This window comes from Moschus berezovskii, chromosome 1 (assembly GCF_049115385.1).
Source record: "Moschus berezovskii isolate FMDL1 chromosome 1, NW_MosBer_1.0, whole genome shotgun sequence".
Lineage (NCBI taxonomy): Eukaryota > Metazoa > Chordata > Mammalia > Artiodactyla > Moschidae > Moschus > Moschus berezovskii.
The window spans coordinates 9,334,325-9,357,466 of record NC_142460.1 but is presented as its reverse complement, the minus strand read 5'-3'; the positions used below and the strand labels follow the sequence as shown (position 1 = coordinate 9,357,466).

At 49.5% G+C, this 23,142-nt stretch overlaps 1 protein-coding gene and 1 pseudogene across 2 annotated transcripts; both read right to left on the bottom strand.

The window, feature by feature from the left end:
- Positions 1 to 1,708: 1,708 nt before the first annotated feature.
- Positions 1,709 to 21,613, bottom strand: ETS2 (ETS proto-oncogene 2, transcription factor). Of its 2 annotated transcripts, XM_088835173.1 has the most exons (11): positions 21,260 to 21,613; positions 16,800 to 16,871; positions 13,446 to 13,557; positions 12,122 to 12,241; positions 11,598 to 11,798; positions 9,508 to 9,591; positions 8,075 to 8,299; positions 7,786 to 7,980; positions 6,780 to 7,043; positions 5,050 to 5,168; positions 1,709 to 3,894 (listed from the first exon to the last, which is right to left on the bottom strand). In XM_088835173.1, exons 2-11 carry the CDS (start codon positions 16,869 to 16,871, stop codon positions 3,679 to 3,681), a joined length of 1,608 nt encoding a protein of 535 aa, XP_088691299.1. In that variant the 5' UTR covers positions 21,260 to 21,613; the 3' UTR covers positions 1,709 to 3,678. The 2 variants fall into 2 exon arrangements, with proteins under 2 accessions (XP_088691299.1, XP_055272518.1); XM_055416543.2 differs by lacking the exon at positions 7,786 to 7,980 and having other exon boundaries at positions 21,260 to 21,610.
- Positions 9,598 to 11,590, bottom strand: LOC148778658 (small ribosomal subunit protein eS27 pseudogene; annotated as a pseudogene).
- Positions 21,614 to 23,142: the final 1,529 nt, after the last annotated feature.

Genomic DNA, 23,142 nt, shown 5'->3' with positions numbered 1-23,142 from the left:
TTTACAGTGTATGTTGAAATGAGTCAACATTTTGAGGCAGTATTTTCCGATGACTAATGCATGTTACAAAATCACACTTGGGTAAAGAGATTCATTCAAAGTGCAAGATGGACCTACAGAATTTCACTATTGACAAGTTTATTCATATAGCTTCATATTCCAACTGCAATTAATGTTTAAGAAACTACCATGTGTCAGCTTAGGTGTAGAATAAAACAATATCCAGTTATCTGAAACAACTATAAAACATGCTCCCTGTTCCAATTACAGATTTGTGTGAGGCCTGAGTTTCTTTAAAGTGTATCATAACAGATTGATGCAGAAGCCGGTATGTGAATTCAGCTCTTTTTCATTAAATCAGACATCAAACAGATTTGAAAACACATAAAACAATGCCATTGTTCCTTTTTTGGAAAAAGTTATTTTTCACAAAAATGTTAATACAGGTGCTATTTCAAAAATATTGAGTCATATTTTAAAATTTGCTGTAATTTCTAATATAGCTAACATTGATGATCAGTGATGTGCTGTTAAACATATTTAAGCTCCCTTAAAAGGGCTGTTGGGGAGCCCTGATTTGTAGCAGAGGCTGATTTTGTTTTTGTTTAAATAAATGTATATTTATTTTTAGCTTCACTGGGTCGGTCTTGGTTGCTGCACAGAGGCTTTCTCTAGTTGCAGCAGTCAGGGGTTATTCTCAAGTTGGAGCGCGTGGGCTTTGGTAATTGCAGCATGCAGGCTCAGTAGCTGTGATACACTGGCTTAATTACCCTGAGGCATGTGGCATCTTCCTGGAACCAGGGATCAAACTCATGTCTGCTGCCTTGGCAGGTGGATTCTTATCCCCCGCACCACTGAGGAAGTCCCAGATGCTAATTTTGGTGGTGTATAACTGCCTTCATCCCAACCAAGTTCCAGCTACCAATACCTCACTGATGCAGCGTTCGGGAGAGGCCCATACCATCAGCTTGGGTCAGCCCATGGCGAGCCAGCTCCAGCAGCTTGGATATCATCCAGCTAAGGTTCTGGAATCCTCACTAATTCTGGAGAGTGGAAAGGAGGTTCAAGAAGGAATTTGCGCTCAGGCGTCCTAGGACCACCACCCTCATCTTGGTTACATCAGAACTCCAGGGGAGTCGAGGCCTCAATTACAAGTCTTTGAGCTTCCAACCCTAAGATTCTTCTTTCTTTAATTGGATTTTTAAAAACCTGCTTATTTAGGTTTTTGGTCATTCCACACAGCATGTGGGGCATTAGTTCCCTGACTAGGGATCAAGCCTGCACCCACTGCACTGGAAGCAGAGACTTAACCCTGGACCACCAGGGATGTCGCTACCCTCGTGTTCTAACAGAAACATCCTGAAGTCTCTTGAGATCTCTGCCAAAGCCCAGGTGAAGACAAGATACCCGAATCTTTCTAATTTCTCCTTGAAAAACCTCTTTAAGGAACACTTTTTGGGAATCGCTTCAGGAGGGTTCAGTTTGTTCCAGCTTGGTCCCGATTTGCTGGGGGAGGGGTGTGTAAAGTCAGTTCAAAGGGGCTGTGCCCTGGAGTGACTGAGCTACCGAGGGCCTGGCCCAGCACGCTGAATCCACCGCCTCCACGCTGGGGGAGGGAGGCATAGGGGAGAAGCATGAAGACTCTTACAAGGAGGAACTGATGTAAACAAAATACTTTATTGAGAAAGAAAAGACCAGATTACAAAACTTTGATATATAAGTCCTGTTTATTATCATGCCAAAGGTTTACCATGGATTTGATTTTCCATGACTCTTGGGTCGAGCCATGTAAAGTTGCCAACTCTGTAGATAACAACAGACAAATACTGGCAAATACTGGCAAATTCACGCGGTCAAAGCCCAAATAAAACGAGCAAGCGGATGGCTGATTTCTTGCAGCAGCAAGATGTTCCCAGCCGCATGTCTGTTGATGTTATAAACAGCTGTCCGGCAGATAAACAGATCTTGCTTGAGAAGAACATCCTGTGTGTGCTTAGCGGTACTGCAAATGGTCTTGTGTGGGTGCGAGACTCAGTGGTCCCCCTTCCGGCTCTCCCCTGCTCACCCTACCACCCAATTCCCCCATCTCATCACACGGAGGATTTGTCTTCAGACACGTCACCACTGGTCCCCCTACGCTGCTAGTAAAGACTGACTTGGAAACCAACTCAATCGTTTACAAAAGCCAGGTACACAGGCTGAAACAGGGGTTCCTTCGAAAGGACTATAAAAGTCTCCATGACGATGAAGGCATTTTCTTCGCATGAGCGACCCCAACGCCTTCTCTTTCCCATCTTTCTGAGCCTCCCTTTGCCTCTGGGCATTCTGTGTGCAAGAAAATAAAAACTGTGGACACTCAACAGAAAGGAGCAGCTTGGTGTCCGGAAAAGCCTGAGACTCCACAGGGAAACAAGGGACAGACTCCACAGGGACAAACTCCAGCTCCACTCACGTCCGAGAGGTTTATTAATTAAGCCTCCCCTACCCCTGCACCTTCAGCTCTGCACAGTTCACTCTCCATGGTGCTGCGGTAAAAATAAAACTTTCTTACAAATTACATTTTTTTTCCAGTGAATTACTTTTGCAGTAAAAATAGCTGCTACATAAATCCCTCCTGATCTCTGAAAAGGAGTCGCATATTTCCAAAAATAGTATTCCTATTTTAATCATACAGCATAATTTGGGGTGTGGGGGTGGGGCTGGGGAAGGAAATGCCTGGTCAGGGGAGGTGAGTCGCTGGGGAAAACAGTTGAACTAAAAAATAAAGTAAGTTTTGTATATAAACTTATTTTAGGCATGCATAGAAATGGAAAACATATGCCATCCGTCAAGAAAAATACTGCTTTATAGCTTTTACATTACAATTAAAGGAGAAGCAGAGAGGCCAGAGAGGCCCCCAGATAATAACATTAAGTTTCTTATAAAAATTCCCAAATGTACAAAGTCCTTGCCATAGATAATAACCCAGGCAAAACAAAACAAAACAGGAATGAACCTTCTTAGACCTTATTCCTGTAGGCATATTAAATGTAAATAATACACACTTTACAACTTCTCTTAATCTGCACCGGCAGATTAAATGTTTGTAAAAGGACGCCAGTGCTCTTGAAAACCAGCGAACACTGAAAAATGCCATCTGCATTCCTATTTTCACATACAGTTATATAATTATTTTAAATTACAATATACAATTTCTGTTAAATAGATCTGTTAGGGAACTCTGATAACAATTAAAAGGTTACAGTCCTATATACAAACTAACCTCCGAAAGGGCATGTGTTTGCCCCCTCCTCCCCCTCAGAACCAAAGAGAGCTCTTGTGCGATTCCAGGCTGCAAAAAGGCAAATGAAAAACCCAAGAAGTGTGCGTCCGTGACACGCTCGCTCCTTTGAGAAGACCCAACAGCCTGAGCGATCCTGTCACCACACAGCCCGCCCAGGGCTAGGCCGCGGGCCCCAAGCTTCTTCCTGGGCTGATCGAATGGAATAGCATCGTTAAGTGGCGGGTTCCTGGCAGCAGGCTTTCCGAAGCGAGAAGCCGTGCTGCTCTCGGCGAGGAACCGCGCTGTCCCATGGAGTAAGGCCACTGCTCCCGAGAGGCGTGCCGGATGCGCTGCTCCGGCCCTTCAGGGTCCTGGGGCCGGTCGCTCTGACGGCCCCGCTCCCGGCCCGGGAGGGCTCAGTCCTCCGTGTCCGGCTGGACGCCCAGGATGGCGTGCAGTTCCTCGGGCGTGAAGCCCAGCAAGTTCTGCAGGTCGCACACGAAGCGGTACACGTAGCGCTTCCCTGACGTCTTGTGGATGATGTTCTTGTCGTAGTAATAGCGCAGACCCCGGCTGAGCTTCTCGTAGTTCATCTTCGGCTTGTTTTTCCTCTTTCCCCACCGGCGTGCCACCTGTGGCGGGGACGGGAAAGAGTGCCCTTTAATTCCGCGAGTGAAAAAAGCACGCATGTCTCCCTCGTCCTGGCAAAAACCATCACAATACTGTAAAGAAAACTATCCTCCCCTCAAAATTAATTAATTTTTAAAAAATGAAACAGAAAAAACACGCCTTTTCCATCACAATACTGTAAAGAAAACTATCCTCCCCTCAAAATAAAATAATTAAAAAGAGAAAGAAAGAAAAAGCACCCCTTTTGCCCTGATGACGATTTGGACACATGCTCATTGGACCACCACAAAGGAACCTAAGAGATGCCATCTGCTTTCCTGCTCTGCATCCCTGGCTATTTATCTGGGGATGGAGGGGCAGGCAGATGAGGGAGACGGGTCCCCCAACCCACAGCTTCGTCTGCTGAGGCTTCTCCCTTATTACAACCTTTGGGATCGGTCCTGAGACAAAGGAAACGCTACGTGCCCCCAGCTCGTGGGGTCCCACTCCAAGACCACCACATCCACAGCGGCTGAAGCGGGACCGAGGTCACGTGAACGTCTGCATTCCTCCGTGCCTCTGCCGCCCTGGATTACTGGGGAGGTGACGCAGCACACCCCACAGGTGCCAGAGACCAAGGGCGCCCCTTGTGCTATCCTTGAAGGGCTGGTATGGGACCCTCCCTCAGCTTTCTCGTCCAGATGGGCTGGCACAGCTCCATCCACCTCAGCCGAGGAGTGGGGCTCAATGTCCACCCCCCGACAAGGGAAAAAGGCAAACTTCCTATGACATGTTCCAACGGTTGGGCAAGAACCTCGGTTTACAGCCTGTGCCTTTCGGCTCGATGACAGAGCAAGATGGTGAAGCCCGACAGTGCCACGTGCACAATCCACACCAGGGATCGTGCCTCAAGAACCCCACGGACAGAGGAGCCTGGTGGGCTACAGTGCATGGGGTTGCAGAGAGTCGGACACAACTGGGCCACTGAGTACAGTGTGTTAAACTGTTTATCATTGCAATAAGACTCTTAAAGAGCCAGAAATGCCTCCTGCACAAGTGCTCTCATTTGTATATACTTGGGACCCGTTTCTTGCACCCGGGGAATTGGGTTTGCAAAGCCCATGTGATGGAATCAGGTTTGAGAACCCGGGGGCCTGAGTCCCCAGGTCTGGACGTACCTCGTCAGGGTCAGCGAGCTTAAACTCCCACCCGTCCCCCGTCCAGCTGATGAATGACTGGCAGGACTTGTCGGAGAGCAATTCTAGAAGAAACTGCCACAGCTGGATAGGCCCGCTTCCTGCAGGGGAGAAGGAGATGGGTTAGACGTTTTTAAACACTGCAAGGCTTTAGAGTCACCCTCCTGAAACAAGAACTGTGAGATCAAGTGGTATCGAGTGGGTATCAAGGTGAAGGTATGATGCTGGATGCTGGTCAAAGCCTTGGATGCTTTAATGGCAGGAGGCCAGACCCCAAAGTGAGGGCTTCTTCCACCACACCTCCTGCTCTTGGGAAGGAGATCACTGGGCCCTTGATCACTGGGCTTGGTCTTTTGGAGAAAAGAAAAGGAAAAAAAAAAAAACCAAATTCTGAGCCACCATCTCCTTGGCATCAAAATCCCTCCCTCTGTTTAATTGTTCCTTATGTAATAACTTTCAAGGTTTATTTCTAGAAACACCTCGTGGGACAGGGGTGGGGGCGTTAGAAGGGGCCTTTCAACGCAAAGTGAGGCATGTCATTCTCAGAACCCCCCCGCGTAGCTTTCCGACCAGATGACAGTGGCTAAATTGCCTGATCCAAGCCTTGGTTTACTGAGTGGTCACTGGGGCACCCAGGGCAGTAGCCAGGGCCTCAGCATGTGTTCGGTGAGGTATAAGCTTTGCCAAGTGTTCTCCATGTACATTTTCTCGATTAATATTCAGAGCCACCACCACCTTGAAAGGATCGACATTTCAAAGACGAAGGATAAGATGGGCCCAGGTGGCTCGCCCTGGATCACAAGCTCACCCAAGAGCCGTCCCCCAAGGCACAGTGACCGCATCGTGGATACAGCTGTGACCTGAGTGACCAGAGCTAGTGTCCTCCAAGCCCACTTCCCTGCTGTTCTAGTCAACCACAGAGCTGGCAAGGCAATAGATGGTCACTAATGTTAAAATGAAAACCCACCCACACCGTGGCTGTTTCCCTTCTGATCAGGCTCTGATGCCCAGGTATGAAAATGACAGCCATTTTCACTCTCCGAGTAATTTTCATGGCTGTTTGTTTTACAGGACAGAAAAGAAATGGGATGCCTGCGTATTCTTATTTTAGGATTTTTAAAAGCAGGTACTTTTTAAATCCCCAGTGGCTCCATATGGTCAAACTATGGGGGAAAAAAAAAAAAGCACATTTAAAGACACAGAAAGCAATCCAAAAAAAAAAAAAAAAATCCTCGTATTTTTGCTAAAGTACTGGAAATATCTGGTTCTAAAAACAGCTTTAATATTTGTCCCCACCTAGAATAGCGGTTACCCAAACCTTCAAAATAAGATGGATTTGAGAAGCAGAAGAAGGTAAACAGTCCCTGTGTTATTGGAGGCCGGCTCTGGGCCCCCTCCCCCGGCCAGACTACAGTCTCTGAAATTCCGGGCATGGCTGAGTCAGAATTCAGCCTCCAGGGCCCATGTCCCTCACTGTTCTCCTCTCCTTTTGGGGACAGGCCAGGACTGACCAGGTGAGGAAGCAGCCTGGGGATTCTCACCCACTATGCTGAGCTCAGCGACCACGAACATCCCTGTCCATGTGGCCTCTTTCGGATCCAGGGAGACAGCTCGCTTGGCTTAAGGATGACACCACACGCATAAAACCTGGAGCGCCAACGCGAGGTCCTCCAGCGAGAAACGCCCTCAATAAACAAGGCGGGTGCACGCACCTGTGAAGCCGGCCAGCACGGCCGCGGGTATAACTGGTTTGCCCTGCTCCACCGGGTCGCTCCGATCCTGGATGTAGTCCTTGAAGGACATGGTCGGCTTGCTGAGGCCCAGGGACTGGCTGCAGTCGTCCTCGAAGCTCTCAAAGGAGGGCACCCGCTGCACATCCAGCAGAGACGACTGGCTGTTCCAGGACTGCAGCAGCGACTCCGAGCTCTCGAAGCTGTCGCCGCCCGTCTCCGCTGAGTCGTGGTCCCTGGGCTTCCCTGGCAGAGACAAGCACAGGCTCTGACCCCTCCAGGAAGACGCAAGGTCAGCCACAACCACCAACCCCTCCAGGCGTTTGCCCTGCCGGTGCACAGCCACTCGTGTTCCTCACTGAGCTGCCTGTTTCTTATGAATACACGCGCTACTCAAGCGCCTCTTCCATCAAAGGCAGGGCAGAGACACTGTACAGCTCTGAGCAGCGGGCTACACTGCACGGGAAAGGGCAGCAGCGCGGGTGATCTCAGACACAATGCGACAAAAAGCTCAACACGAGAACACTGTGCATCCAGTTCAAGAACGGGAAAGACGGTGATGAGAAAAGTCAGGACAATAGCATCTTCTGGGGGGAGGGGAGAGCTACTGAGTGGGAGGGGGTATGAGGGAGCCTTGTGGGGTGCTGGCACCCTCTCCATCTCAATCAGGGTGATGGCCACCCAGGGGTATATAAAGAAGAAAACCCAACCTGGGTTTTGTCCACGCACACTTCCGAGTGTGTTCAGTCGCTCAGTCGTGTCCGACTCTGCGACCCCATGGACTGTAGCCCGCCAGGCTCCTCTGTCCATGGGATTCTCCAGGCAAGAACACTGGAGTGGGTTGCCATGCCCTCCTCCAGGGGATCTTCCCCCCGGCTAGGGATAAAACCCATGTTTCTTATGTCTCCTGCACTGCAGGTGGGTTCTTTATCACTGTGACACCTGGGAATATGCATTTTCGTCTCCACAAAGACATCCCATCACCTGCCTCCTCCAATGACCCACTGGATGGGTAGAGGATTCCGACCACAGGAGCAGGAACTCTGTTGGTTCCCCAACACCCTCCCGGGCCCTGGACCAGAGCTGGAGGCACAAGAGGAGCAAGCTTGCTGAGCATCGCTGCTGTGGCGGTGTCCCGGCATGTCCAGTCCTTGACCTCCTCCAGGGGCAGAGCACAGGCCGACTGATTAAGAAACTCAGGTCATGGTCTGACCATGGCCCTGGGAAATCACACCCCCAGCCCCAGCGAGAGGCACGCTCAGGAACCTGGGTCTCACCAGAAGCGCTGGAGAGCAGGTTCAGGCTGCCGGCCGGGAAGTCCTGGCCGACAGAGCAGTAGTTGACGCTGACAGTGCTGAGTCGGGCCTTGGGGAACATCTGGAAGTCCTGCTCTGGCCCGAGCGTGCCGGGCGCTGAGGACGCTGGACACAAGCCGTCCAGGAGGCCGCCTTTAGGGTAGCTCTGTGTCTGCATGCCATACGGCGCCTGCTCCATGCCAAAACCTACAACACAAGACCGCAGACCACATAGCTGTCAGGAGACATCAACGTGATGACCAGAGACCCTACACGCCTCCAACCAGAGAGAATGTGAGCAGACCCGCCCGCTCCAGCCCTCCCTCTGCCAGACCTCAGTGGACACACTGAGGCTTTGATGGGCAGCTTTTCCACCGAGTCCTCCTCTGATCTAACTGTCCATCTTCTTAGTCCAGGGCCCTTTCCCAAAAGGCTTGCGGCCTCTGGACCCTGGGGGCGATGCAGTAGGTGAATATTCCTACTGCTTCCACAGGAGCCCCAGTACAACAGGGTCACTGGCTCTTTTGCCTCCCGAGGAAACTAAGGTCCAGACCAACTAAGCGATCTGCCATCCAGCCTGTGACCCATAAGTGAGCATCTCCAGTCACCCTGCCCACGCCCGAGGGGACCACCGTAAGCGGCGCTCACCCGCGTCAACCACCAGAAATACCAACCCAAATTCCGTAACAACCCGAGTTCAGAGCAAATGGGGTACTGCTGTTCACACACCTCCTGCGTCTGCCACCTTTACTATTACACTGATCTGACCCTGCGATCGGCCCACTCCATTCTGCACCCTTGCATTATAAATTGCCTCGACCAGCGCTGGCCAACGCAAAGGTTAACACAAGCCACCATAATGCAACGTCAGATTTTCTAACAGCCCCACTGGAAAACTAAAAAGATGCTGGCGAAATGAGTCTGAACATTTTACTTGACTCAAGAGACGGTAAAGAACCCGCCTGCCAATGCAGGAGATGCAAGAGACATGGGTTCAATCCCTGGGTCGGGAAGATCCCCTGGAGGAGGAAATGGCAACCCACTCCAGTATTCTTGCCTGGAGAATCCCATGGACAGAGCAGCGTGGTGAGCTACAGTCTATAGGATCACAGAGAGTCGGAAACAACTGATAGGAATGTATGCAAGAAATCCATTACCATTTCAACATGTAATCATAATTTTAAAAATTATTAAGGAGACATTTATATTAAGACTTTCAGGTTGGTGGGCATGAGTTTCATCTCACTGCCCATCTCAAAGTGGACCAGCAACACTTCAAGAGACCAGTGGCCTGGATTTGTGAGTGTGATCATTGTGTGGGACAGTGCAGGTCTAGACCCTGGCTTCGAACCTTTCGTGAATCTAACAGGAAGTCTTAGAACTAAGCTCTTAAGGGCAGAATTCATTGCACTGACCTAACGAATTGCTATTAATCCAATGAGGAACTGAGTTGAGGTGTGAATTTTCTTCATACTGATCTTCGGTCTTTTCTTGGTTTTCTGAAAAATCAACAGAGGAGACAGAAAATTACAAATTGAGAGGTTTTGACGGGCAGCTTTTCCACCGATTCCTCCTCTGATCTAACTGTCCATCTTCTTAGTCCAATGACACAAGAAAAAAAAGTTCCTTTCTGAATTACTGTTCTACGGTTATTCCAGCATAAAGAAATGCATTTTAGCTGCATACTTAATCCGATGGTGTTCCATGTCATTATGTCTTTTAAAAGTACTAGAAATAACAACGTATTTTCCAAATAACTAGAAAAGGACTTCTAAAATTAGTGCTGTCACTGGCAAAGTTAAATTTTCTGTTGTTTAATTTGAGTGGTCTAGATGGTGTATTGAATTCATCCATGAAGTCCACAAAGGGTTAAATGCGTATGAAGTACCCCCTTGACCAGGGGCTGGGAACACAGCAAATGAGGGACCGAGACAGATTCTCTGCCCTGGTGATGCTTCTGACCCATCACCTCAAACCCTAAGGTGTGTCCACGGGTGGTGAGAGCTACAGAGAGATCAAAACAGTGCCACGGGCATCCAAATGGGGACACATGTGTCCAAGAACTTTAAAAAGGCAAAGGTTGGCATTCTCTGAGTGAACTTACTTCTACAAACACACAACCACACACACCCACATATCCAGACACACACTGAGAAATCACAAAACAGGTCCAACATTGCCAACAAACAGATTCAAACAGAAACTTGTCAGATCAGACTTGTCCAGGTTCAGGGAAAAGGGTCTTTAGGTTTCCCTGGCCCTCAGAAGTCATAACTACGAAGAGCTGGTGGGGGGCCCTGAGAGCTTTTTAAGATGCTGAGTCTGTAATAGATGTTGAAACTCAAGAGTTTAAAATCAATTGATTGAGAAATGTTTCTCTGAACTCTGCCAACAGGCTTATTTTCTTATATTTTTAACTTGAAGGATTCCTATGTTTTGCTTTTTAAACTCAATGTTTTTTTTTCCTTTTATCCAAAATGTGTATTGGGATGGTTTCCCATTCATCTTGATACAGGGTACATTGAGTGCTGCTTCTGTCTGAAAGAGCAGCCTTCTGTAAGCCTTGCTCTTCCTCCTGAAGGCTGGCTGAGGACAGCACTGCAGTGAACACACATAACTACTGCCTATGCACGGCTAAAGGCAGGGTGATTCTATAGCACCCTGTGCACTTCACACCCATGAAACAGGAACTGGGGCTCTGCACGAGGCGCTTCTTCCCGTTTCCTCTTTTCTTCTGGAGAGGGATGAAGGAGATACTTTCGAGAGGCATGTGCTCATGGGGAGGGCATCACCGCCGGTAAGGCTCAATGTATTTTTACCACTAGTCTTAATGCTCTTATTTAGGTCTAAATCAACATTTTCTACATGAGAGTTCTTTTCCTTGAAGGCCAGTTTCTGTACAATATTTCAGTGTGTAAAATATGCATCAATTACTTCTACATTTGTTTATAAACATAAAACAAAAAGTCTTTGTGGGATCCCATCTGGTCTTAGGGAAAAAAAACTATAAAATTCCCAGTTTATCGCTTTGGCTAGGGCCGACTTATTTCTCAAGGCTCTGAAAAGTGAGCCCCCAAACACGGGCATCCCAGCTGCCTTGACGTCAGAGCCATACGTTATGCCTCCGACTCATGAGGTCTGGCAACACTGAACACCTTGGTGACTAAAGCTCCCACCTTGTGGTTAATGCTCCCCACACATGTACTTCCGTTCCGTTCTGTTCCGTCGCTCAGTCGTGTCCGACTCTTTGCGACCCCGTGGACTGTAGCCTAACCATAACCAGGCTCCTCCGTCCATGGGATTCTCCAGGCAAGAATACTGGAGTGGGTTACCGTTTCTTTACTTAAGTGGAATCAAAATCTATAATCACTACCCCGGAGCCGACTCCTGCCAAGGCCATTTTCAGTCCATCTGCCTTCCATCACTGAATCGCCGACCCTACAGTTAGCATGCAGAGCTCCCCTCATCACTCTTTCCCACCACAATCACCCTGTTGCTCAGATACCTTTGATCATCTGCTCCAGATGCTCCCAGAGAATATCACCCACAAAGTCGGGCGCCAGCTCCAGAAAGCGCTCCTTGCCAAGGTTACACAGCACCTGCCCTGTCATGCCAAACCTCTGCAGGTTCACGTCCACCAGACTGAACTCGTTGGTGGCCCAGAGAAGCCACTGGCATACCTGCTGCTCAGTCCACAGCCACGGATCTAGCAGGGAGGGGAGAAAAGCAAGGCAGTGAGGCCAGATGCACTCCTGATTTACCTGCAGAGCCCCGATGGGCACCAGGGCTCAAGGTGATGAGCCAGCAGATACCCAGGAAGATGCTGAGGCACTAACAGCAGTGCTTGAAGAAGTGTTCAGAGGGGTGGGTTTAGAAATAAACACTGGCTCAGCTTCATGAGATCTCTGCCCCTCTTTGCAAGACACCCTAGGCGTGTGCTTGAAATGACACCATCTCAAGCTATGGTGGCCCGACGCCCCGGTCTAGCACAGCGCAGGGCAGAACGTGGCTCCAAGAAGCAGCACTTACTCTTCGGGATCCCCAGCCGGCGTTGCTCCTTTTTGAAGCCACTGAAGGTGGCTTTTAAGGCTTGACTCATCACAGCCTTGCTGCATGGGGTCAGAAGAGGCAACTCGCAGTTGGCCGAGTCTGGAAAATAAACCCCACGGGGACGTTAAGAGTTCCAGTTGGCCACAACACAGGGAGGTGGGGGAGGGAGTATTCGCTCTGAAGGAAGAACAATGAGGATCCTCAGCCTTCAGCATCACTCCCCAGAGGAGGGTAAATGTTAATATGAACCAAAACAGTTTCTGAACAAAACTGAGAAAATATATTATAACTTAATAATACATGTATTATTTCCATCATTATGTAACTATACTGCTTACAATTTAATAACTACCCTTATTTGAAAAGAAAAATGTAAAGTAACACTCGAGTTGAATTTTTGCCAAACTTTAGAAAGCAGCGATCGATGCCTAGGTAAGGTTTCTCTTGCAGGCCAGTCTTACAATTTTGACAACGGACAAAGTTGCGTGGTTTTTCACCAAAAGCCTTAAGGGGTTGTAAATGGCTAATCTGGAAGCGACTTCCATCCATTAAACTAAGCTGCAGGCACAGGGACAGCAGATGTCACAGGAACACACAGTACTTAGCACCTGTGACGTCAGTTTTTTTTGAAAAACAACCTTCTCTGCATTCCCTCAGCAATTTCAAGTATGATGAATGGCAGTCACGTGATAGCACACTTACGCAAGCATGTGCGTTTTAATTAATTTTCTGGGCTGTATTTTTTAGCACTGAGTTCATATGACAAAGTCATCTCTGGAATGTCTCCTGCTAATAGCTCTATCACAGTAATCACAGAGGCATCACCTGATGTGCTAGTCCTTTCAAAAGAATGAACACTGATACAAAGACCTACAGGCACCAAGGCAGACGGTTAAAGACGAGCAGGAATAATTCGCTGCCCCAGACTGGTGGTGGGGGGGATCTGAGCTGAGGATGGGAACCGAGGATGAAAAGGTGGGGTGCGCTGTGAGGTCCACTGGTCTGCGTCACAGAGGGGGCTGGGAGATGGGGCCTGGACTGGCTGCAGAGTTTGAGCAGCCTAAGGAGCCACTCAGGTGCCCCCAGCAGGGCACCTCCTCTCCCTGGGTTGCGTCTGGCGGGTAAGGACTTCAGAGTCACCAGCTGCATAAAAAAGAACTGTTTTCTCCCAGATTCCAGCCTCTGTCTCACTTTTCATACAAAGATTCAAGATATCAACGTGCATCCCTTACAAAGGGTCATCTATGAACTGAGATCCTTAGGGACATCGCGCTCAATTCATCAACTCTGAGTAACCAATTACCATGAGAAATTGAATCCAAGCCGGTTGGCACTTCCTGGAGTGTTTGCTCTTCATTTAGGGAGGGGAAAACTGCGAGCAGGGACCCATCAAAGGTGTCAAAGGCGGCCTGGCGCTGCAAAGGCAAGAGGGAAAGAAAACGGAAACGTTGGCATTTACACTTAGTTAATGACCTGTTTTAAAAGTGGTCCATGGGCAGCCTCATCAAGACGCCCTGATTCAATCTGCCAGTTATAACGCCACGTATGGAATCAACCAGTCGGGACTCTGAGCAGACTTCTGAGAAGATCCAAATGACCCAAACGATCTCTTTACTCTGGATCACTTACAGACACACCTTGGAGACGCTGCAGGCTTGGTTCAAGACCACCGAAATAAAGTGACTTTCACAGTAAAGCAGGTCACAGAAATGTCTGGGCTTCCCCACACATAGAAAAGTTACTCTTACACTATGAAGTGCGCAGTAGCATGATGTCTAAAAACTGTGCACATACCTTAATTAAAAAATATTTTATTGTTAAAAAATGCTAACCATCATCTGAGCCTTCGTAATCTTTTTGCTAGTAGAGGGTTTAAAATTTGTCATGGATTACCAAAATGTGACACAGAGACATGAAGTGATCAAATGCTGTTGGAAAAATGGTGCCAATCAATGCTAGACTGCAGGGTTAGCACAAGCCTTCATTTGTAAAAAAAAAAAACTCAGTATAGCAAAGTGCAGTCTATCAAGGTCTGCCTGTCACCAACCACAGAATCAGAATGACTGGGAATTTACTTGTAATGGCCTAATCAAGTTAAATGGATAAGTTAGGCAAACAAACCTAAAACCAAGAGTCTTAGAACAGTGCCTGGAGGGACTCAGAGACCACCTACATCCAAACACCCGGCCCTTCTCAGCTAAACAGGTGAGACACTCAGGCCGTGTACACAAGGAAAATGACTCTCATGCTGTCATACAGCAGGAACTAACACAACAATATAAAGTTATCCCCTAATTAAAAAGAAAAAGTCCTGTGATAAATCATAATGGAAAAGAATATTTTAAAAATGTACATGTATATCTATGTATATATGTGTAAATACATATGTATAACCAAACCACTTTGCTGTACAACAAGAATTAACAACAATGTAAACCAACTATGTGTGTGTACAGGTAATTGTGTTTGACATTTTGCAACCCTATGGACTGTAGCCCTCCAGGCACCTCTGTCCATGGAATTTTCCAAGCAAGAATACTGGAGTGGGTTGCCATTTCCCCCTCCAAAGGATCTTCGAGACCCAGGGATCAAACCTGTGTCTCCAGCCTCCCCTGCCTTGGCAGGCCGTTTCTTTACCACCTCACCCGCTAAGAAGCCCTACTATATTTATACTTCAATATATAAGGAAAATAAATAAGAGGAAAAAAAAAAGAAACAAACAAAAAAAAATGATCCTTGGCTAAACAGCTTCAGCTCACTGCAGTTAAGATGAAAGGCAGGGAAAGAAAAAAAAAAAATCAAACAAAATACGTATGAGAACATTCCTTAAGATTTAATTTTGTAAAAATGTAGTGTATTGAAAAGGTCACTCCCTCACGGCCTCCCATCATCTATGAAGGAGAAAGAGTTCCAAAGAAAACAGATTTAAAATTAAACTACCTACAATTCAGGGGAAGAGACACACACAGAAAGATAAGCCTGGAGCTGTGAGAATTTAAAATACAAATGGAAGGGCCTGTACCGTAAGATTCATTTGTAAGTAACAGACAAAGGTCTGATTCATCATCGCCTAACTTGTGGAAGAAAAACGTGAATATTTCTCCAACATAAGCTGGAAATCCCATGTCATGTGTAATACAGTGACCCATTTGTTGAGTCATCAATTAAAAAGTGTGTAACACATTTACAGAGCCAATAGTTGGTGTGCTTTCTGTTTAGAAATGCAGAACAGTGAATGACGCACGACAGAAGAGGGTAGGCAGAAGTTGGAGCTTGGCCCAGTGATGCTGGCGCCCAACCCCCAAAACACCCAAGGCGGGGATACCCAACTGCTGGGGTGGGGGTGGGGGGAGAGGCCAGTCATGCACGTGTGAAATACTCGACTTATAAAATAGCTTATAGCAATGCCAATTTTGGTGACATACCGGATAGATTTTTTAAATTCCTGGTGTGGAAGCCTGGCGTCCTGCAGTCCAAGGGGTTGCAAAGAGTCATGCAGGACTAAGCAACTGAACAACAAAGCATGGCCCAGGTGACTAAGAAATGCTTTTCCTTTCCTGACTGCACTTCTGTTTTTAAAACCAAGAAGCCAAAAGACAAGATAAATTCCCACTGCGTATCTCAACACATCAGTTTCAGCAAGAACAATTTCTTCTCCAAGCCCAACAATCACACAGGCCTAAGCTCTTTCGAGTTTAGAGGAGAAATTTTCTCTCTAGAGGTGTCATTTCAAACTTAATATTACTGTAATTTCTTGTATGGTTTCTGCCAGGCGACAATGAAAACGTCTGACCAGACAGAACAACAACAAAAACCTCACTGGCTTGAAATCTGATCAGTTTCACGATACTCTAGAAAAACCTGTGTCAGTTTTTGCCTCCTGGGGTTTGATCAGACAAACAACCTCATAACCATAGAGAAAAGCGGAACATGCCAGAGACACAATATTATACAAAACACTACCAATCTAAAACCACTGCTTCTGAGACATCTTTACCACAGAACACTAAAAAAAAAAAAAAATCAAATCTGTCACATTTGGAGAAGGCAAATGGGAAATTATCAATTTGTGTAGCTAAAGAATGTTCCCAAAAGGGAGTGAGAAGCCCTACATGAAATGTTTATTACAAGGGAGGAGGCTGTTCAATCTGTTTTTCTCTTTGTTTTTAAACAGCCACAGTTGTCCCAGGAAGGACAGACTGCCTGAACCCCATGGGCACTGACCCTTCTGATGAGAGCAGGAGCAGCAGCCAATAATAGGGCCTGCCTGCCTCCTCTAGGCTCTTTCAGCTCCTTGCCATCACTTGAGGAAACTTCCTGGGTGGACAGAACAGATACCTCCTCCAGTTCTGTTCTCTTGAGAATTGATAGACCGGTTCCACCTGGTAGGAGCCTCAGAAATCAACTACCAAGGCTTCACCATCTACAAATTGAATGGTTGCCTTCATTTCTTGGAGGATAAGTCAAAAAAAACACCAGGAAACCCATTTAACAGATGAAAACACTGAGACCCAGAGAGATTAAGCAAACAGTCCAGAGTCACACAACCAGTCTCACGGCTAGAACCTGTCTCCTGGGACCCAACTGTTTTTTTTTTCACTCTTAGAAACTGAGCTTTCCAATTGTTTTAAGTTTTTATTAAGAATTGTTCACTCACCTTGAGTGTTCCTCTGTAACTGCTGGCCACAGGGGCCACCTGGTCCATGTTCTTGATTCCAAAATCATTCATCTTTAACAAAGAAGAAAGAAAAATCAAGAGTTGAAAGAGGCAACAAACCAAGGCGATTGTTAAGCCCGCATCCACACCTCAGTTCAAGTGTTCCAGCCCTAACAGGTCATTCAGAACTGAATGCCAGGAATTCTTCCCACAAAGGTGATGCTACTCAAGGAATTAAATAATAATGCCTCCTGCAAAACTCCCTTAGGATCTGAGGCGCTCAGATAAAGTTGCCTTCCGGCTAGCTGGGATAGCAAGGCTGGGGGCCTGGGTCCTTCCAGGACAGGAGTGGAGAAGACCTGTATTTCATTGCCAATTTCAAGGTCGGCTCGTGGTGTAGGCGCTGCTGGGGGCTGTGGACCGGTGGGCTGCCGGGCCGTGGACCACCTCCTGCATGCAAGGGGCAGGAGCTCAACCTGGGAGATCCAGGGCCAGCTGCCACCGCCGCTCCAGGGCAGACCCAAATCCTGGAAAGCCCACTGGAAGACCCGCCTCAGAGGCGCCCTCCCCTCTCCAAGCTCAGGAAGCACAGAAAAAGGAAGAACTTGAGATCAAACCCTCCCTCATTATCTCAGATTCTCCAGCGTTGAGCACACAAACTCAAAACACTGCATTTGAGGGCCGCTCAGCTGCACATTTCTTTAAGAAGTAGTTCCGACTGCGGACCTGCCTTACTTGCTTGGATGGCCTGGGCTTTTACCCTGGACCTGCGCTAGACTCCTGAGCGCCTGGCCCTGGATTAGGGTGGACTCAGATGTGCTTGCCCTCGATTTCAAAGATTTTGCAGCGAAAAGTCAACTATCTCAGTACTGACTCCGTGTTTACTGCGTGTTTATGTAATATTCTGAATGTGTTAGGGTAAATGAAATTAATATCATCTACTTCACTGTATTTAACTGCGGCTCTTAGAAAACTTAAGAGCTACATGTATGACCTGCAATTGGACAGTTCCCTAAGTGACCTGTGATTTGCTGTAATCAACTGAAAAACTTATCTGAGGCCCTAAAACGTTACTGTTTGCTAGGGTAAGTTAAATATTAGTACGTGAGAAAAGTACTTAGATAATCCTGCCAGAGCATTAAACGAAAAAAAAAAAAAAGAGCAACTGAAGCTGATTTTCAAATACCCTGGAAAAGCCCCCATGACAGTAACCCACCCTCCTGGCTTCAGGACCAGGAACTGGAGGTCTAGAATAGGGAACTTCATGAGTACCTCCCACTGCCCATTCTGAGGTCTTCACTGGGTGCTGCTACCTGTTTCAGCCAAAACTTTGAGTAATTAAAATATTGTGCAATGGATAAGGCTGACTAGCAGAGGCAAACAGCATATTTTCCTGTAACTACTTAATTCGAGTTTATCCTTTCTTGTTTCCTCTTTATGGTCAACATCATGGCTAAACCAGACCTCCTAAGGACTCCGCACACAGACACATACACCCCTTGGCTAGAAAGGCAGTGGGAGGAGAGTCCCTGCCACAGGGGAGGCCAGAGGCACTGGGTGTGTGTGTGGGGGAGTGTGCACGCTCAGTCGTGTCAGACTCCATGACCCCATGCACTGGAGCCTGCCAGGCTCCTCTGTCCATGGAATTTTCCAGGCAAGAATCCTGGAGTGGGTTGCCATTTCCTACTCCAGGGGATCTTCCTGACCCAGGGGTGGAACCTGTGTCTCCTGCATTGGCAGGCAGATGCTTTACCACGGAGCCACCTGGGGGGTGGGGGGAGCTGTTAAAAAGCTCTGAGGGCAGGTCATCATCAGGATGGCTGGTGCAGGCTGGAAAGATTTGACAGTAAATAATGGGGGATGGGGAGGGGGTGTTGTTTTGGATCAAAAGGGGCTGTGTCTGCTCAGAATCCCCACTTGGTGAATCCTGTCATCCACAAACAATCAAAAATCAATATACACTAGGGATGATCACTGCCCTGGTAGGTTCCTAGGTGCAAAGGGCCAGGCCTGAGCTGGGGGAACACACCTTGCCACCTTACTCAACAGTCTGACATCCCTGAGAGATAGATGTTATGCCATCTGACAGAGAGGCTACAGACTCCCCCTCCCCCAGGATCACAGGGCTACTGTGGGGAGGACTTTCAGGGGCACGGAGCAGACCAAATCCCCTTGGGGGTATGGCCTGACCTGAGCTCCACCTTGAGCCAGGATCCCCTAAATGGTGAGGCCTGGACCCTCCTCCCAGCAATAAAGAGCAGAGATCACACACAGATACCATTAGACTAGGCTCCTGCTATCGACTTTTCACAGATGCAAAATGCTCCTTAATGGAGAGCTTTATGCCACTGATCTGCATGAACGAAGCCTTGTCACCTGTTGATGACATCAGCAAGCCTCAAAACAGGCGACCAAAATGAAAGGACATCTTGGGTGTTGCCAGTTACCCATCCCCTTCTCCCGACTTGCAGACTTTATCCACATTCTTGAGTTCCACGGAGATGGACCGAGAATAGATGTGTAAGGCCACAGAGCAGCCTTGCCTGGTTCTTGTGTACAAATTCTGAGAGGAAAGGCAGTCTACCACTCCCATACAAAGAGCTGTAATTACCAGCTTCGGAATAGAATTCTTCTGTTGTCAGCTTTTAATTTGTTTTGTAAAAACCATGTAGAATCAAAGTCCTCTACCAATGGTTTCTGGCAAACACGTAGCTAATCAAATTTAAGTTCCCCTATTTTACTCAACAGGTTCCCAGGTGGCTCAGTGGTAAAGAATCTGTTTGCCAACTCAGGAGACGCAGGTTCAATCCCTAGGTTGGGAAGGTCCCCTGGAGAAGCAAATGGCAACCTACTCCAGTATTCTTGCCTGGAGAATCCCATGGACAGAGGAGCCTGGCGGGGTTCATGGAGTTGCAGAGAGTGAGACATGACTTAAGTGCCTAAACAACAGTTCTACTCAACAGGGCTTGTGAAGACTGCAGACAGGCCAAATCAGTCCACAGAAGTCAATTTCACATTCAAGTCTTTCTGCCATTGCCCTATTGATCACTGCTCTTGAGCAACAACAGAAAAAAAATGGGTAAATGGCAGACATGTTTAATTTTAAAACAAGTAGAACTTGCCCAACAACAGTACCCTTATGGGAACAAGTGATTGCTTCTGTGAGATTAGACCACAGGTTTGCATTTAGGCAAATTGAAAAAGAAAAAAAAAAAAAAATCAAACCCTAAGCGCACTTTTGAAGATTGGTTTTCTTTTTCCTTTGAAAGCTATCAATCTAGGGAGAGGAATGACTAATCCCAGAAATGAGTGTCAGACTATTTCCCTGCAGGACACACAGTGCGCTAGTTTACTGTACTGTGATATTATTCAGAATTTTAATAAACCTTAACTTAGAGATTTATCTCTCTGGTAGCGGCGTGGGATGGCAGACAGCGCACAGGCGCTTCCACTGCAGGGAACAAGATGAATCTCTTACCGGTAAATTAAAATTAATTATCCCTATCTCCAAAGGGGGCTGCTCATTTCTTTACTTCCTAAATAAACTGCAGGTCAAATACTATTTTAGGATACCATACAATTGAATACAGGCCAATACAAAAGTCTCGAGCGCTTAAAAAAAAAAAGCCATATACGCACGAACGCTGTAACCCCTTCGTCCAAAATGCTGTAAGATCCCGAAATTAGAGGCAGCCTTGCGCACCCATGCCCCCATTTCCGACACTGTCCCCACGTTCACCTCCCAGCACCGAGGGGCCCGAATGCAGAGGTCCTGGGGAGCCCGCGGGGGTCTCGGTAGAGCCGCCGGACCCTCCCCGCGCCCCCATCGCCTGCCGCCCTGGCCGGTCCCCGGACGCGACAGCGCAGGAGACAGGGAGCGGGGGTGGGAGCCGCAGTCCCCCAGGTGTTTCAGGCGCCCTCCGGTAAGTCACCGGCAAACCGGGGCGCGCCGGGGCCCCTCAGACACCTTCTGCCGCGCCCCCCAAGCCCCCAGGCGAAATCAGGTTCGCCGGGCGCCCACCGGCAGGAGCCACCCCCGCCTTCACGCCTGCGTTTCCTTTTAAAACAAAAGCAAGTGAAACGAGCCGGCGCGCCCTGCCCGCCCCAGCCGCCTCGGCGACCCCAGGCCCCGCGGCCCAAGTTCGGAGCCGACTCCGCGCGTCACGGCCGGGCCCATCCCGAACCCTGCTCGCCGCCCACCCACCTACCCCCAAAGCCACTCGGCCACCCCGGGAACAAGAGCCCCAAGCGGACCGATCCTGGACGCGAGACCCCAGAATCCCACGGATAGTCGCCACCCTGCCTGGACCCCGGCTGTGCCCCGGGGGTCTGGGGCGCCACCCGCGTCCCCAGCTCGGTTCCTGGGTTCCCCGGGAGAGAAGCGGGCGCCGCAGGGCGCTCCCCGCCCGCCGACCCCCGCCGGACCCCGGCCACCCCGCCCGGCCCGACCCCGCTCTTACCGCGCCGCGTCGGGCAGGGCCGCCGGGGGCTCGGGGCCCGGGCTTCCTCCGTGCGCGTCGGCGCGGGCGCGGGCGCGCGAGTGGGGCGCTCGGGGAGGCCGGGGGCGGCGGGCGGGCTCCAGGCGCTCGGGGAGGCCGGGGCGGCCGGGGGCGGCGGACGGGCTCCGGGCGCTCGGGGAGGCCGGGGCGGGCCGGGGGCGGCGGACGGGCTCCGGGCGCTCGGGGAGGCCGCGGCGGGCCGGGGACGGCGGGCGGGCTCGGGACGATCGGGCGACCCGGGCTGTGGCTGCACCGCGCGCCGCGCCGCCGCCGGAGGAAGTAGCCGGCCGGTCCCCTCGGCCGCGAGCTCTTCTGGAGCCGGGGCTGCGGGGGGAGGAGGGAGGGGACCTCGGGACAAGGGGGCGGGAGAGAGGAGGCGGGGCGGCGGAGCGGCCGGGCGGGGAGCCTGCGCGCGGAGGGGCGGGCGGAGCCGCGGGGCGGGGCTCGGAGCCGGACCTGCCGGGGCTGATCTCGCCCGGCGCCTGCCGGCCCTCGGCGGCCGCTCGCGTAGGGCCGCTGCGGGCCTGGGCCTCCGACGTCCGGCGCCCCGGGCCGTGTGTGTCCCGGGAGCTCAGGACGAATCTTTCTTTTATTTCTGTCCTTCCCGTGTCCGCCGCTTTAACCCCCAAAGGTGCCCTGGCAGGACTGGAGTAGCTAGCTAGCGCTGGTGCCACCGAGTGGCCGCGGGGCTTGGTCCACCGGGGGACTCATGGTGGCCCCATTCGTGGACCTGCTTATGGACTTAGGATTTCCGATGGTTTTTATTCCGAGCGTTCTGTCGTGAAAACACGCTGAGATGACAAAGCTACGAAGTGGACCCTCGGTCGGTCACCGAGTGCCCCTGCTCCGGGAAGCCCCCCCACCCCCCTACCCCGCCCCAATCCTGCAACCTCCGTGTGAGTGGCGCCCCTAGAGTTGAGCGGTGCCTTGGTGATAACCAGCCTGGCTGGACTTCCCTGGGTTGTGCTGAGTGGCTTCAGTCGTGCAGACTCTGCGACCCCGTGGACTGTAGCCCGCCAGGCTCCTCAGTCCATGGAACACTCCAGGCAAGAATGCTGGAGTGCGTAGCCATTTCCTCCTCCAGGGGAACTTTGAACCCAGGGATTGAACCGACATCTCTTGCATTGGCAAGCGGGTTCTTTACCTCTAGCACCTGGGCTAATCCTCCGTGATAATTCTCCAAGGCCTCATTGTCCTCGCTTTATATATGAGAGAACTGACCCTTAGGGCAAATAACTTGCCCAGTCAGAAGACACACAAATGGGAGATTCAGGGTTGAAACTCCAGTTTATCTGACTTCCAACTATGGTCAAAACTGTCGCCAGTACCTCCCGTTCCATTTTTAGCAGGAAATACTTGAGTCTCTGGCTAGAAATGTGCACGTTTCCTATTCAGATTCAGATCAGATTCTCAATATTTTGGTGGAATATTTAGTTTCCCAAAGGTGGGTGTAGAATAAAATAGCTCAGCTTAGGCACGGCCAGGGACTGGTAGTTGGTGCATCTCAGACCGCAGTGCTGTGAAGGAAAAGGGAGAGGGGCTTCACTTCTCTGTTGCCAAGGTTCCCAGTTTCCATGGCAACCCTGAACCCAGGAGTTGTTCAGGTAATTGAGATAGTATTGCACCTTAATGTTTTCAGGTACCTGAGGGTCTCCAGGACTCACCATTGCATCGGTCAGAGGCTGGGTCTACATAGCTGAAACCACCAGGAGCAGAAACAGTTGATACTTCCAGCAGATTGAACTGATTCTAATGGCTGCTCTGTGTACAATTAGGCCTGGATCAGAAATCATAGATAGATCAGGAAGGAATTTCATAAGTGGGATACAGATCCATAGTAAGTT

Excerpts from the sequence above, each read along its gene's own strand:
- ETS2 (XM_088835173.1), bottom strand. The coding sequence starts at position 16,871 with ATGAATGATTTTGGAATCAAGAACATGGACCAGGTGGCCCCTGTGGCC. Across the intron at positions 11,799-12,121 it reads CCGGCTGGGGATCCCGAAGA|ATCCGTGGCTGTGGACTGAG; the intron begins GTAAGTGCTGCT and ends CCTCCCTGCTAG. Across the intron at positions 7,044-7,785 it reads CCAGTGGGTCATTGGAGGAG|GGAAGCCCAGGGACCACGAC; the intron begins GCAGGTGATGGG and ends TGTCTCTGCCAG.